Source organism: Coregonus clupeaformis, unplaced genomic scaffold, assembly GCF_020615455.1.
Source record: "Coregonus clupeaformis isolate EN_2021a unplaced genomic scaffold, ASM2061545v1 scaf0182, whole genome shotgun sequence".
Classification (NCBI taxonomy): domain Eukaryota; kingdom Metazoa; phylum Chordata; class Actinopteri; order Salmoniformes; family Salmonidae; genus Coregonus; species Coregonus clupeaformis.
Genome location: NW_025533637.1, coordinates 281817 through 298130, shown reverse-complemented (window position 1 = coordinate 298130; position 16314 = coordinate 281817). Strand labels below are relative to the sequence as shown.

The window sequence follows — 16314 nt, the reverse complement described above, 5'->3', positions numbered from 1 at the left end:
ACTGAAATAAGACCAGAGAGAGAGAATACCGAAAATAAGACCAGAGAGAGAGAGAGAGAATACTGAAACAAGACCAGAGAGAGAGAAATACTGAAAATACGACCAGAGAGAGAGAGAATACTGAAATAAGACCAGAGAGAAGAGAAACTGAAATAAGACCAGAGAGAGAGAGAAAAGGGGGAGAGAATACGAAATAAGACCAGAGAGAGAGAGAATACTAAATAAGACCAGAGAGAGAGAGAGAATACTGAAATAAGACAGAGAGAGAGAGAATACTGAAATAAGACAGAGAGAGAGAGAAATACTGAAACAAGACCAGAGAGAGAGAGAGAATACTGAAATAAGACCAGAGAGAGAGAGAGATACTGAAATAAGACCAGAGAGAGAGAGAGAATACAAAATAAGACCAGAGAGAGAGAAGACTGAAATAAGACCAGAGAGAGAGAGAGAAATGAAAAAGACCAGAGAGAGAGAATACGAAATAAGACAGAATATAAATAAGACCAGAGAGAGAACAAAAACCAGAGGAGAGAAGAAATAAGACCTGAGAGAGAAAATGAAATAAGACCAGAGAGAGAGAAAACTGAAATAAAGAAGAGAGAGAATACGAAATAAGACCAGAGAGAGAGAATACTGAAATAAGACCAGAGAGAGAGAGGAAAAAATACTGAAATAGACCAGAGAGAGAGAAAACACTGAAACAAGACCAGAGAGAGAGAGAATACTGAAATAAGACCAGAGAGAGAGAGAATACTAGAAATAAGAAGAGAGAGAGAGAGAAATACTGAAATAAGACCAGAGAGAGAGAGAAGAAAAACCAGAGAGAGAGAATACGAAAATAAGACCAGGAGAGAGAGAAACTGAACAAGCCGAGAGAGAGAATACAAATAAGACCGGAGGGGGAGAGAGAATACTGAAATAAGAATCTAGAGAGAGAGAATACGAAATAAGACCAGAGAGAGAGAATACTGAAATAAGACCAGGAGAGAGAGAATACTGAAATAAGACCAGAGAGAGAGAGAATACAAATAAGACCAGAGAGAGAGAATACTGAAATAAGACCAGAGAGAGAGAATACTGAAATAAGACAGAGAGAGAGAGAGAATACGAAATAAGACCAGAGAGAGAGATGAGAGAATACTGAAATAAGACCAGAGAGAGAGAAACACTGAAAAGACAGAGAGAGAGAGACAACTGAAATAAGACCAGAGAGAGAAAGAGAATACTGAAATAAGACCAGAGAGAGAGAGAGAATACTGAAATAAGACCAGAGAGAGAGAGAATACTGAAATAAGACCAGAGAGAGAGAGAATACTGAAATAAAGACCAGAGAGAGAGAGAAAAAAAAACCGAGAGAGAGAAACGAAATAAGACCAGAGAGAGAGAAATACGAAAAAGACCAGAGAGAGAGAGAATACTGAAATAAGACCAGAGAGAGAGATATACGAAATAAGACCAGAGAGAGAGAATACTGGAAAAAGACCAGAGAGAGAGAGAATACAAATAAGACCAGAGAGAGAGAGAATACAATAAGAGAGAGAGAGAGAATACTGAAATAAGACCAGAGAGACAGAGAATACTGAAATAAGACCAGAGAGAGAGAATAGAAATAAGAGAGAGAGAGAATACTGAAATAAGACCAGAGAGAGAGAGAATACTGAAATAAGACCAGAAGAGAGAGAATACTGAAATAAGACCACAGAGAGAGAATACTGAAAATAAGAACGAGAGAGAGCATACTGAAATAAGACCAGAGAGAGAGAATACTGAAATAAGACCAGAGAGAGAGAGAGAATACCGAAATAAGACCAGAGAGAGAGAGAATAATACTGAAATAAGACCAGAGAGAGAATACTGAAATAAGACCAGAGAGAGAAAGAATACTGAAATAAGACAGAGAGAAAGAGAGAATACTGAAATAAGACAGAGAGAGAGAATCTGAAATAAGACCAGAGAGAGAAAAATACAGAGAGAGAATACGAAATAAGACCAGAGAGAGAGAGAGAGAATAATAAATAAGACCAGAGAGAGAGAATAGAAATACAGGTGAACCAGAGAGAGAGAGAATACGAAATAAGACCAGAGAGAGAGAACTGAAATAAGACCAGAGAGAGAGAATACTGAAATAAGACCAGAGAGAGAGAATACTGAAATAAGACCAGAGAGAGAGAAATACTGAACAGAAGGAGATAACCAGAGAGAGAGCACTGAAATAAGACCAGAGAGAGAGAAGAATACTTGAAATAAGACCAGAGAGAGAGAGAGAATACTGAAATAAGACCAGAGAGAGAGAGAGAATACTGAAATAAGACCAGAGAGAGAGAATACGGAGAGAGAATACAAAAAGACCAGAGAGAGAGAAATACTGAAATAAGACCAGAGAGAGAGAGAGAATGCGAAATAAGACCAGAGAGAGAGAAAATACTGAAATAAGACCAGAGAGAGAAGATACTGAAAATAAGACCAGAGAGAAGAGAATACTAAATAAGACCAGAGAGAGAAAGAGAAATACTGAAATAAGACCAGAGAGAGAGAGAGAATACTGAAATAAGACCCAGAGAGAGAGATAATACTGAAATAAGACCGAGAGAGAGAGAATACTGAAATAAGACCAGAGAGAGAGAGAAGACAGAAATACCGGGAGAGAATACCGAAATAAGACCAGAGAGAGAGAATACTGAAATAAGACCAGAGAGAGAGAAAGAATGAAATAAGACCAGAGAGAGAGAGAGAACCTGAAATAAGACAGAGAGAGAATACTGAAAGACCAGAGAGAGAGAAGAATACTGAAATAATACCAGAGAGAGAGAGAATACTGAAATAAGACCAGAGAGAGAGAACTGAAACAAGACCAGAGAGAGAGAAATACTGAAATAAGACCAGAGAGAGAGAATACTGAAATAACCAGAGAGAGAGAGACTGAAATAAGACCAGAGAGAGAGAGAGAATACTGAAATAAGACCACAGAGAGAGAAACTGAAATAACCGAGAGAGAGAATACCGAAATAAGACCAGAGAGAGAGAGAATACCGAAATAAGAACCAGAGAGAGAGGAAGAAACACCGAAATAACCAGGAGAGAGATAAGAAATAAACCAGAGAGACAGAGAATACTGAAATAAGACAGAGAGAGAGAATACTGAAATAAGACCAGAGAGAGAGAGAGAAATACTGAAATAAGACCAGAGAGAGAGAGAATACTGAAATAAGAACAGAGAGAGAGAGAGAATACTGAAAATAAGACCACAGAGAGTAATACTGAAATAAGACCAGAGAGAGAGAATACTGAAATAAGACCAGAGAGAGAGAGAATACAAATAAGACCAGAGAGAGAGAGAATACTGAAATAAGACCAGAGAGAGAGAGATAATATGAAATAAGACCAGAGAGAGAAGAAATAAGCAGAGAGAATAGAACGGAATAGAAATAAGACCAGAGAGAGAGACAGAGAGAGAGAAACCGGAACTAAGACCAGAGAGGAAAGAAAACAGGAGAGAGACAATACTGAAATAAGACCAGAGAGAGAGAATACTGAAACAAGACCAGAGAGAGAGAGATAATACTGAAAATAAGACCAGAGAGAAGAAATCGAAACAAGCCAGAGAGAGAGAGATAATACGAAATAAGACCAGAGAGAGAATAAGACACCAGAGAGAGAAAGAATACTGAAACAAGACCAGAGAGAAAGAGAATACTGAAATAAGACCAGAGAGAGAGAGAGAATACTAATGAAATAAGACCAGAGAGAGAGAGAGAATACTGAAATAACCAGAGAGAGAATACTGAAATAAGACCAAGAGAGAGAGAATACTGAAATAAGACCAGAGGAGAGAGAGAGGAAGAGAGAATACCAAATAATACCAGAGAGAGAGAATACTGAAATAAGACCAGAGAGAGAGAGATCTGAAATAAGACCAAGAGAGAGAGAGAATACTGAAATAAGACCAGAGAGAGAGAATAAATGAAATAAGACCAGAGAGAGAGAGAATACTGAAATAAGACCAAGAGAGAGGAATAATAAATAAGACCAGAGAGAGAGAGAGAATACTGAAAGGGTGGAAGAGAAATACTGGAAATCAAGACCGGAGAAGAGAGAAATACTTGAAATAAGACCAGAGAGAGAGAGAGAGAAAACACTAAAAAACCAGAGAGAGAGAATACCTAAATAAGACCAGAGAGAGAGAGAGAATACTGAAATAAGACCAGAGAGAGAGAGAATATTGAAATAAGACCAGAGAGAGAATACTTAAATAAGACCAGAGAGAGAGAATACCTAAATAAGACCAGAGAGAGAGAGAGAGAATACTGAAATAAGACCAGAGAGAGAGAGAATACTGAAATACGACCAGAGAGAGAGAGATAATACTGAAATAAGAACCAGAGAGAGCGAATACTGAAATAAGACCAGAGAGAGAAGCACACTGAAAATAAGACCAAGAGAGAGAGAGAATACTGAAATAAGACCAGTTAGAGAGAGAGAATACTGAAATAAGACCAGAGAGAGAGAGATAATACTGAAATAAGACCAGAGAGAGAATACTGAAATAAGACCAGAGAGAGAAAGAATACTGAAATAAGACCAGAGAGAAAGAGAATACTGAAATAAGACCAGAGAGAGAGAGAGAATACTGAAATAAGACCAGAGAGAGAGAATACTGAAATAAGACCAGAGAGAGAGAGAGAGAATGCTGAAATAAGACCAGAGAGAGAGAATACTGAAATAAGACCAGAGAGAGAGAATACTGAAATAAGACCAGAGAGAGAAAGAGAATACTGAAATAAGACCAGAGAGAGAGAGAATACTGAAATAAGACCAGAGAGAGAGAGAGAATACTGAAATAAGACCAGAGAGAGAGAGAGAGAATACTGAAATAAGACCAGAGAGAGAGAGAGAGAATACTGAAATAAGACCAGAGAGAGAGAATACTGAAATAAGACCAGAGAGAGAGAGAATACTGAAATAAGACCAGAGAGAGAGAATACTGAAATAAGACCAGAGAGAGAGAGAATACTGAAATAAGACCAGAGAGAGAGAATACTGAAATAAGACCAGAGAGAGGGAATATGGAAATAAGACCGAGAGAGAGAGAGAGAATACTGAAAAGAAGACCAGAGAGAGAGAATACTGGAAATAAGACCAGAGAGAGAGAAAATCGAAATACAAACACCAGAGAGAGAGAGAGAAAAAACCGATACAGAGGAGAGAGGAATACCGAAATAAACCAGAGAGAGAGAGAGAGAATACTGAAATAATACCAGAGAGAGAGAGAATAATAAACAAGACCAGAGAGAGAGAATACTGAAATAAGACCAGAGAGAGAGAATACTGAAATAAGACCAGAGAGAGAGAGAAATACTGAAATAAGACCAGAGAGAGAGAATACTGAAATAAGACCAGAGAGAGAGAGAATTACTGAAATAAGACCAGAGAGAGAAACTGATACACGGGAAAAAATAAGACCAGAGAGAGGAATACTGGAAATAAGACCAGAGAGAGAGAGAACAATTTAAAATAAATTTGGGATATATATAAACACCCAAACAAGAATTTATAGAGAGAATTAATTTCAAAATGTAACTTATATATATTACTTGAAACAAGAATCAGAGAGAGAGAGAATAATTAAATGAAGAATCATATATAGAGACATCTTAACAAGACAGAGACAGAGAACACTAAATAAGACCATATATAGAGAATGACTGAATAAGACCAGAGTATAATAGAGAATACTGAAATAAGACCAGAGAGAGAGAGAATACTGAAATAAGAACGAGAGAGAGAGAGAATATAAAATAAGACCAGAGAGAGAGAATACTGAAATAAGACAAGAGAGAGAGAGAGAATCTGTAAAATAAGACCAGAGAGAGAAAATAAGACCAGAGAGAGAGAATACTGAAATAAGACCAGAGAGCAAGAGAGAAATGGAATAAGACCAGAGAGAGAGAGATAACTAAATAAGACCAGAGAGAGAATACTGAAAATAAGACCAGAGAGAGAGAGAATACTGAAATAAGACCAGAGAGAGAATAATGAAATAAGACCAGAGAGAGAGAAATACCGAAATAAGACCAGAGAGAGAATACTGAAATAAGACCAGAGAGAGAATACTGAAATAAGACCAGAGAGAGAGAGAAGAATACTGAAAATAAGACCAGAGAGGAGAGATAATCTGAAATAAGACCAGAGAGAGAATACTGAAATAAGACCAGAGAGAGAAAGAATACTGAAATAAGACCAGAGAGAGAGAGAATACTGAAATAAGACCAGAGGAGAGAGAGAAATCCTTAAAATAAGACCAGAGAGAGATACGAAATATAAAGAGAGAGATATAAGACCAGAGAGAGAGAATACTAAATAAGACCAGAGAGAATAATAAAATAATAATCAGAGAGAGGGAGAATACTGAAATAAGAATCATATATATATAAGAGAGAGACCCAAACAACAATTAGAAGATAGGGAGAACACTTGAAACAAGCATCAGAGTGAGAGAGAGGAGAACACTTGAAAACAATTAATATATAGGAGAGAACAATTTTGGAAATAATAACTATAGAGAGAGAGAAATACTGAAAAGACCAGTGAGAGAGAGAGAGGAAATACCGAAATAATACCAAGAGAGAGAGAATAATGAAATAGACCAGAGAGAGAGAGAATACTGAAATAAGACCAGAGAGAGAGAGAATACTGAAATAAGACCAGAGAGAGAGAATACTGAAATAAGACCAAGAGAGAGAGAGAATACTGAAATAAGACCAGAGAGAGAATACTGAAATAAGACCAAGAGAGAGAGAGAGAATACTGAAATAAGACCAGAGAGAGAGAAATACTGAAACTAAGACCAGAGAGAGAATACTGAAATAAGACCAGAGAGAGAGAGAATACTGAAATAAGACCAGAGAGAGAGAGAATACTGAAATAAGACCAGAGAGAGAGAAATACTGAAATAAGACCAGAGAGAGAGAATACTGAAATAAGACCAGAGAGAGAGAATACTGAAATAAGACCAGAGAGAGAATACTGAAATAAGACCAGAGAGAGAGAATACTGAAATAAGACCAGAGAGAGAGAAAATAAGAAGAGAATACTGAAATAAGACCAGAGAGAGAGAGAATACTGAAATAAGACCAGAGAGAGAATACTGAAATAAGACCAGAGAGAGAGAGAATACTGAAATAAGACCAGAGAGAGAGAATACTGAAATAAGACCAGAGAGAGAGAGAGAATACTGAAATAAGACCAGAGAGAGAGACTGAAAGACCAGAGAGAGAGAATACTGAAATAAGACCAGAGAGAGGGAGAATACTGAAATAAGACCAGAGAGAGAGAGAATACTGAAATAAACCAGAGAGAGAGAATACCTGAAATAAGACCAGAGAGAGAGAGAATACTGAAATAAGACCAGAGAGAGAGAGAGAATACTGAAATAAGACCAGAGAGAGAATACTGAAATAAGACCCACAGAGAGAGAGAATACTGAAATAAGACCAGAGAGAGAGAGAATACTGAAATAAGACCAGAGAGAGAGAGAATACTGAAATAAGACCAGAGAGAGAGAGAATACTGAAATAAGACCAGAGAGAGAATACTGAAATAAGACCAGAGAGAGAGAATACTGAAATAAGACCAAAGAGAGAGAGAGAATACCGAAATAAGACCAGAGGAGAGAGAGAATACTGAAATAAGACCAGAGAGAGAGAAGAATACTGAAATAAGACCAGAGAGAGAATACTGAAATAAGACCAGAGAGAGAAAGAATACTGAAATAAGACCAGAGAGAAAGAGAATACTGAAATAAGACCGAAAGAGAGAAATACTTTGAAATAAGACCACAGAGAGAGAGAATACTGAAATAAGACCAGAGAGATGCTGAAATAAGACCAGAGAGAGAGAATACTGAAATAAGACCAGAAGATTATACTGAAATAAGACCAGAGAAATACGAAATAAGACCAGAGAGAAAGAATACTGAAATAAGACCAGAGAGAAAGAGAATACTGAAATAAGACCAGAGAAAATACAGAAATAAGACCAGAGAGAGAGAGATAGAGAAATCAATAAGACCAGAGAGAGAATACTGAAATAAGACAGAGAGAGAGACAAAGAGAGAGAGAATACTGAAATAAGACCAGAGAGAGAGAGAATACGAAATACGACAGAGAGAGAGATAATACTGAAACAAGACCAGAGAGGAATACTGAAATAAGACCAGAGAGAGATAGAGAATACTGAAATAAGACCAGAGAGAGAGAATACTGAAATAAGACCAGAGAGAGAGAGAGAAAATACTGAAATAAGACCAGAGAGAAAGAGAGAATACTGAAATAAGACCAGAGAGAGAGAGAGAATACTGAAAATAAGACCAGAGAGAAGAGAAATGAAATTAACCAGAGAGAGAGAATACTGAAATGAAGACCAGAGAGAGAGAGAAATATATAAAGCACAGAGAGAGCGAGAATATAAATAAGACCAGAGAGAGAGAATACTGAAATAAGACCAGAGAGAGAGAGAATACTGAAATAAGACCAGAGAGAGAGAGAATACTGAAATAAGACCAGTAGAAGAGAGAGAATACTTGAAATAAGACCAGAGAGAGAGAGAGAATACTGAAATAAGACCAGAGAGAGAGAATACTGAAATAAGACCAGAGAGAGAGAGAGAACACTAAAATAAGACCAGAGAGAGAATACTGAAATAAGACCAGAGAGAGAGAGAATACTGCCCGAGAGAAATAAGACCAGAGAGAGAGAATACTGAAATAAGACCAGAGAGAGAGAGAGAATACTGAAATAAGACCAGAGAGAGAGAGAATACCTAAACTATAAGACCAGAGAGAGAATACTGAAATAAGACCAGAGAGAGAGAATAATGAAATAAGACCAGAGAGAGAGAGATAATAATGAAATAAGACCAGAGAGAGAGAATACTGAAATAAGACCAGAGAGAGAGAGAATACTGAAATAAGACCAGAATATATAGACAATACTTAATCAAGACCAGAGAGAGAGAACACTGAAATAAGACCAGAGAGAGAATAACTGAAATAAGACCAGAGAGAGAGAAATACTGAAATAAGACCAGAGAGAGAGAGAATACTGAAATAAGACCAGAGAGAGAGAGATAATAGAAAATAAGACCAGAGAGAGGAAATACCGAAATAAGACCAGAGAGAGAGAGAATACTGAAAAAGACCAGAGAGAGAGAATACTGAAATAAGACCAGAGAGAAACTAAATAAGACCAGAGAGAGAGAGAATACTGAAATAAGACCAGAGAGAGAGATAATACTGAAATAAGACCAGAGAGAGAGAGAATACTGAAATAAGACCAGAGAGAGAGAATACTGAAATAAGACCAGAGAGAGAGAATACTGAAATAAGACCAGAGAGAGAGAGAATACTGAAATAAGACCAGAGAGAGAGAGAATACTGAAATAAGACCAGAGAGAGAGAAAATACTGAAATAAGACCAGAGAGAGAGAATACTGAAATAAGACCAGAGAGAGAGAGAATACCGAAATAAGACCAGAGAGAAGAGAATACTGAAATAAGACCAGAGAGAGAGAATACTGAAATAAGACCAGAGAGAGAGACGAAGAGAATACTGAAATAAGACCAGAGAGAGAGAATACTGAAATAAGACCAGAGAGAGAGAGAGAATACTGAAATAAGACCAGAGAGAGAGAATACTGAAATAAGACCAGAGAGAGAGAGATACTGAAATAAGACCAGAGAGAGAGAATACTGAAATAAGACCAGAGAGAGAGAGAATACTGAAATAAGACCAGAGAGAGAGAGAAATACTGAAAAAGACCAGAGAGATAGAATACTGAAATAAGACCAGAGAGAGAGAGAATACTGAAATAAGACCAGAGAGAGAGAGAATACTGAAATAAGACCAGAGAGAGAGAGAGAATACTGAAATAAGACCAGAGAGAGAAGAATACTGAAATAAGACCAGAGAGAGAGAATATGAAATAAGACCAGAGAGAGAGAGAATACCGAAATAAGACCAGAGAGAGAGAATACCTAAATAAGACCAGAGAGAGAGAGAGAGAGAATACTGAAATAAGACCAGAGAGAGAATACCGAAATAAGACCAGAGAGAGAGAGAATACCTAAATAAGACCAGAGAGAGAGAGAGAGAATACTGAAATAAGACCAGAGAGAGAGAGAATACTGAAATACGACCAGAGAGAGAGAGATAATACTGAAATAAGACCAGAGAGAGAGAGAATACTGAAATAAGACCAGAGAGAGAGAGATAATACTGAAATAAGACCAGAGAGAGAGAGATACTGAAATAAGACCAGAGAGAGAGAGAATACTGAAATAAGACCAGAGAGAGAGAGAGAATACTGAAAATAAGACCAGAGAGAGAGAGAATACTGAAATAAGACCAGAGAGAGAGAATACTGAAATAAGACCAGAGAGAGAGATACTGAAATATGACAGAGAGAATACTGAAATAAGACCAGAGAGAGAGAAATACTGAAATAAGACCAGAGAGAGAGAGAATACTGAAATAAGACCAGAGAGAAAGAGAATACTGAAACAAGAGAGAGCGAATACTGAAATAAGACCAGAGAGAGAGAATACTGAAATACGACCAGAGAGAGAGAGATAATACTGAAATAAGACCAGAGAGAGCGAATACTGAAATAAGACCAGAGAGAGATAGATAATACTGAAATAAGACCAGAGAGAGAATACTGAAATAAGACCAGAGAGAGAAAGAATACTGAAATAAGACCAGAGAGAAAGAGAATACTGAAATAAGACCAGAGAGAGAGAGAGAATACTGAAATAAGACCAGAGAGAGAGAATACTGAAATAAGACCAGAGAGAGAGAGAATACTGAAATAAGACCAGAGAGAGAGAGAATACTGAAATAAGACCAGAGAGAGAGAATACTGAAATAAGACCAGAGAGAGAGAGAGAATACTGAAATAAGACCAGAGAGAGAGAATCCTGAAATAAGACCAGAGAGAGAGAATACTGAAATATGACCAGAGAGAGAATACTGAAATAAGACAAGAGAGAGAGAGAGAATACTGAAATAAGACCAGAGAGAGAGAATACTGAAATACGACCAGAGAGAGAGAGATAATACTGAAATAAGACCAGAGAGAGAGAATACTGAAATAAGACCAGAGAGAGAGAGCAATACTGAAATAAGACCAGAGAGAGAGAGAATACTGAAATAAGACCAGAGAGAGAGAGAATACTGAAATAAGACCAGAGAGAGAGAGATAATACTGAAATAAGACCAGAGAGAGAATACTGAAATAAGACCAGAGAGAGAAAGAATACTGAAATAAGACCAGAGAGAAAGAGAATACTGAAATAAGACCAGAGAGAGAGAGAGAATACTGAAATAAGACCAGAGAGAGAATACTGAAATAAGACCAGAGAGAGAGAGAGAGAATAAAATAAGACCAAGAGAGAATCTGAAATAAGACCAGAGAGAGAAAGAATACTGAAAATAAGACCAGAGAGAAAGAGAATACTGAAATAAGACCAGAGAGAGAGAGAGAATACTGAAATAAGACCAGAGAGAGAGAATACTGAAACTAAGACCAGAGAGAGAGAGAAGAAATCCAAGACCAGAGAGAGAGAATACTGAAATAAGACCAGAGAGAGAAAGAGAATACTGAAATAAGACCAGAGAGAGAGAGAGAGAGAATACTGAAATAAGACCAGAAGAGAGAGAGAGAGAGATACTGAAATACAAGACCAGAGAGAGAATACTAAAGTAAGACCAGAGAGAGAGAGAATACTGAAATAAGACCAGAGAGAGAGAATACTGAAATAAGACCAGAGAGAGAGAGGAGAATACTGAAATAAGACCAGAGAGAGAATTCTGAAATAAACCAGAGAGAGAGAATACTGAAATATGACCAGAGAGAGACTAAAATATAGACCAGAGAGAGAGGAGAATACTGAAATAAGACCAGAGAGAGAGAGAATACTGAAATACGACCAGAGAGAGAGAGAAAATACTGAAATAAGACCAGAGAGAGAATACTGAAATAAGACCAGAGAGAGAGAGCATACTGAAATAAGACCAGAGAGAGAGAGAATACTGAAATAAGACCATGAGAGAGAGAATACTGAAATCAGAACAGAGAGAGAGATAATACTGAAATAAGACCAGAGAGAGAATACTGAAATAAGACCAGAGAGAGAAAGAATACTGAAATAAGACCAGAGAGAAAGAGAATACTGAAATAAGACCAGAGAGAGAGAGAGAGAAAACTGAAATAAGACCAGAGAGAGAGAATACTTAAATAAGACCAGAGAGAGAGAGAGAAAATACTGAAATAAGACCAGAGAGAGAGAATACTGAAATAAGACCAGAGAGAGAAAGAGAATACTGAAATAAGACCAGAGAGAGAGAGATAATACTGAAATAAGACCAGAGAGAGAGAGAGAATACTGAAATAAGACCAGAGAGAGAGAGAGAGAATACTGAAATAAGACCAGAGAGAGAGAGAGAATACTGAAATAAGACCAGAGAGAGAATACTGAAATAAGACCAGAGAGAGAGAGAGAGAATACTGAAATAAGACCAGAGAGAGAGAGAGAATACTGAAATAAGAACAGAGAGAGAGAGAGAATACTGAAATAAGACCAGAGAGAGAGAGAATACTGAAATAAGACCAGAGAGAGATAATACTGAAATAAGACCAGAGAGAGAGAATACTGAAATAAGGCCAGAGAGAGAGAGAGACGATGGAGTGAGTGGGAGAAAATAGGAAGAAGAGAAGAGTGAGAGAGCATGTGAGGGGGAATGAGGGGAAGAGAGGTGGACAGAGATGCGAGAGTTGTGAGAGCAGAGAGAGTCCAGCCTGTCCTACCCGTAGCCCGTGGAATCGAGGGTTATTGTAGAAGAGTTTCATCTGTTCAGTAGGCAGCGGTCCCAGGACCTTCTGGATGGTGAAGAGCTGATCTATCTCACTCTCTCCTGGGAACAACGGCTGGCCATCACTCAGCTCCCCCAGGATACAGCCTACTGACCACATGTCCACTGCCTTACCATATGGTGCCCTGGGGGAGGGGAGACAGGGGGGAGAGAGAGGGGAGACAGGGGGAGACAGGGGGAGAGAGAGGGAGACAGGGGAGACAGGGGGACAGGGGGAGAGAGAGGGAGACAGGGGAGACAGGGGAGAGAGAGGGAGACAGGGGGAGACAGGGGGAGAGAGGGAGACAGGGGGAGAGAGGGGAGACAGGGCGGAGACAGGGGAGAGAGAGGGGAGAGAGGGAGACAGGGGGAGACAGGGGGAGAGAGAGGAGACGGGGTGGAGACAGGTGGAGACAGGGGGAGAGAGGGAGACAGGGGGAGACAGGGGGAGACAGGGGAGACAGGGTGGAGACAGGGGAGACAGGGGAGAGAGAGGGAGACAGGGTGGAGACAGGGGGAGAGAGAGGGAGACAGGGGGAGAGAGAGGAGACAGGGGGAGAGAGAGGGAGACAGGGGAGAGAGAGGGAGACAGGGGGAGAGAGAGGAGAGAGAGGGAGACAGGGGGAGACAGGGGGAGAGAGAGGGAGAGAGGGAGACAGGGGGAGAGAGAGGAGACAGGGGGAGAGAGAGGGAGACAGGGGGGAGAGAGAGGGAGACAGGGGGAGAGAGAGGGAGACAGGGGGAGACAGGGGAGACAGGGGGGAGAGAGAGGGGAGACAGGGGGAGACAGGGGGGAGAGAGAGGGGAGACAGGGGGAGACAGGGGGGAGAGTTGGTCATTATAATTGTATGGTTCATGTCTGCAGTATCCAGGTAGAATGGACTCAGCCTGTACTGCACACACCAAACTCACCCCAGGAGTAGTTCTGGAGAACGGTACCATCTAGTGGCCACGTACTCTGTGTAGTTGGCATCATTTCCCTCTGAGAGATTACGGGCGAAGCCTGAATAAGAGAGGACAGGAAGTGACCTCAAAGACCAACTAACCAGGAACACAGCTAAGACAGTCAACTAATTTCAGTAGGATGATGAGGACACAGGAACAACAACAGTCTAAGAACAACCGGTCAGACCCAATGTCTCTCGCTCTCTGTATTAATTGAGTGAACAGAATGAGTCATCACTGAGCAGCTAAACATAGACTGTAGATCTACTGCTAGTGTATCATAGCGTATGGACCGGTCCCACCAGAACACCAACCTGACTTTATCATAGTGTATGGACCGGTCCCACCAGAACACCAACCTGACTTTATCATAGTGTATGGACCGGTCCCACCCAGAACACCAACCTGACTTTATCACAGTGTATGGACCGGTCCCACCAGAACACCAACCTGACTTTATCATAGTGTATGGACCGGTCCCACCAGAACACCAACCTGACTTTATCATAGTGTATGGACCGGTCCCACCAGAACACCAACCTGACTTTATCATAGTGTATGGACCCGGTCCCACCAGAACACCAACCTGACTTTATCATAGTGTATGGACCGGTCCCACCAGAACACCAACCTGACTTTATCATAGTGTATGGACCGGTCCCACCAGAACACCAACCTGACTTTATCATAGTGTATGGACCGGTCCCACCAGAACACCAACCTGACTTTATCACAGTGTTGGACCGTCCCACAGAACACCAACCTGACTTTATCTAGTGTATGGACCGGTCCCACCAGAACACCAACCTGACTTTATCATAGTGTATGGACCGGTCCCACCAGAACACCAACCTGACTTTATCATAGTGTATGGACCGGTCCCACCAGAACACCAACCTGACTTTATCATAGTGTATGGACCGGTCCCACCAGAACACCAACCTGACTGACTGGACATGCAGCAGAATATTATCACATGACAATGAAAGAAAGAATGAAACAGCATTCAAAGAATTGGGGAAAGAAAATAAATGTATAAACAGTAGCTATCAATACAAGAGTGTTGAATGACTCAGTGTGGTTAGTAACAACACCAAGGTAGCATGACGGGAGAGGAGCTGTGGCTGTCAACATATGGTGTCTGACATGATGTTGCCAATCTGTGGTGAGAGACCGACAACCTGCTGAGGCTCGGAGTGTCAGACAGACACTGGAACCTTCCAGAGAGAAGACAGACTAACATCATTCCATATGGAGACTAGCTGTTTCTATGGGAACTTAAATCAACATGTTAATGTCTAAGGCTTGAATAAATGGAGAGAAAAAAACAGTTGATACAGGTAGTACAGTAGAGACTAACGTTTCTCTAATAGGTTGGTCCTGTCATTGACTGAATGAGGATGACAGACAGACAGACAGGTTGCTCTGCTCACCGAAGTCACATAGCTTGAGGACGTCATCAGAACTGATGAGAAGGTTCTCTGGCTTTATATCTGAGGAGAGAAAGACAGACAGAAAGAGAGAGAGAGAGAGACAGGAAGAGAGAGAGACAGCAAGAGAGACAAACAGGAGGGAGAGACAGAGAGACAGACAGGAGGGAGAGACAGAGAGACAGACAGGAGGGAGAGACAGACAGGAGAGAGAGACAGAGAGACAGACAGGAGGGAGAGACAGACAGGAGAGAGACAGAGAGACAGACAGGAGGGAGAGACAGACAGGAGAGAGACAGAGAGACAGACAGGAGGGAGCGACGACAGGAGGGAAAGATAGAGAGACAGACAGGAGGGAGAGACAGACAGGAGGGAGAGACAGACAGGAGGGAGAGACAGAGAGACAGACAGGAGGGAGAGACAGAGAGACAGACAGGAGGGAGAGACAGAGAGACAGACAGGAGGGAGAGACAGACAGGAGAGAGACAGAGAGACAGACAGGAGGGAGAGACGACAGGAGGGAGAGACAGAGAGACAGACAGGAAGGAGAGACAGAGAGACAGACAGGAGGGAGGGACAGACAGGAGGGAGAGACAGACAGGAGGGAGAGACAGAGAGACAGACAGGAGGGAGAGACAGAGAGACAGACAGGAGGGAGGGACAGACAGGAGGGAGAGACAGAGAGACAGACAGGAGGGAGAGACAGACAGGAGGGAGAGACAGACAGGAGGGAGAGACAGAGAGACAGACAGGAGGGAGAGACAGACAGGAGGGAGAGACAGACAGGAGAGAGACAGAGAGACAGACAGGAGGGAGAGACGACAGGAGGGAAAGATAGAGAGACAGACAGGAGGGAGAGACAGACAGGAGGGAGAGACAGACAGGAGGGAGAGACAGAGAGACAGACAGGAGGGAGAGACAGAGAGACAGACAGGAGGGAGAGACAGACAGGAGAGAGACAGAGAGACAGACAGGAGGGAGAGACGACAGGAGGGAAAGATAGAGAGACAGACAGGAGGGAGAGACAGAGAGAC

The 16314-nt window shown here is 40.6% G+C and overlaps 1 protein-coding gene across 5 annotated transcripts in view; it reads right to left on the bottom strand.

Moving 5' to 3' along the window:
* LOC121556042 (cyclin-dependent kinase-like 5) overlaps positions 1-16314 on the bottom strand; it is a 246334-nt gene that overhangs the window by 139424 nt on the left and 90596 nt on the right. For all 5 annotated transcript variants that reach the window (XM_041869895.2, XM_041869896.2, XM_041869897.2 and 2 more), the window contains 3 exons: positions 15284-15343; positions 13818-13908; positions 12862-13051 (listed from right to left, as the gene is read on the bottom strand). In XM_041869895.2, the coding sequence (XP_041725829.2) occupies positions 12862-13051; positions 13818-13908; positions 15284-15343 (341 nt within the window). The remainder of the gene's footprint in view (positions 1-12861; positions 13052-13817; positions 13909-15283; positions 15344-16314) is intronic.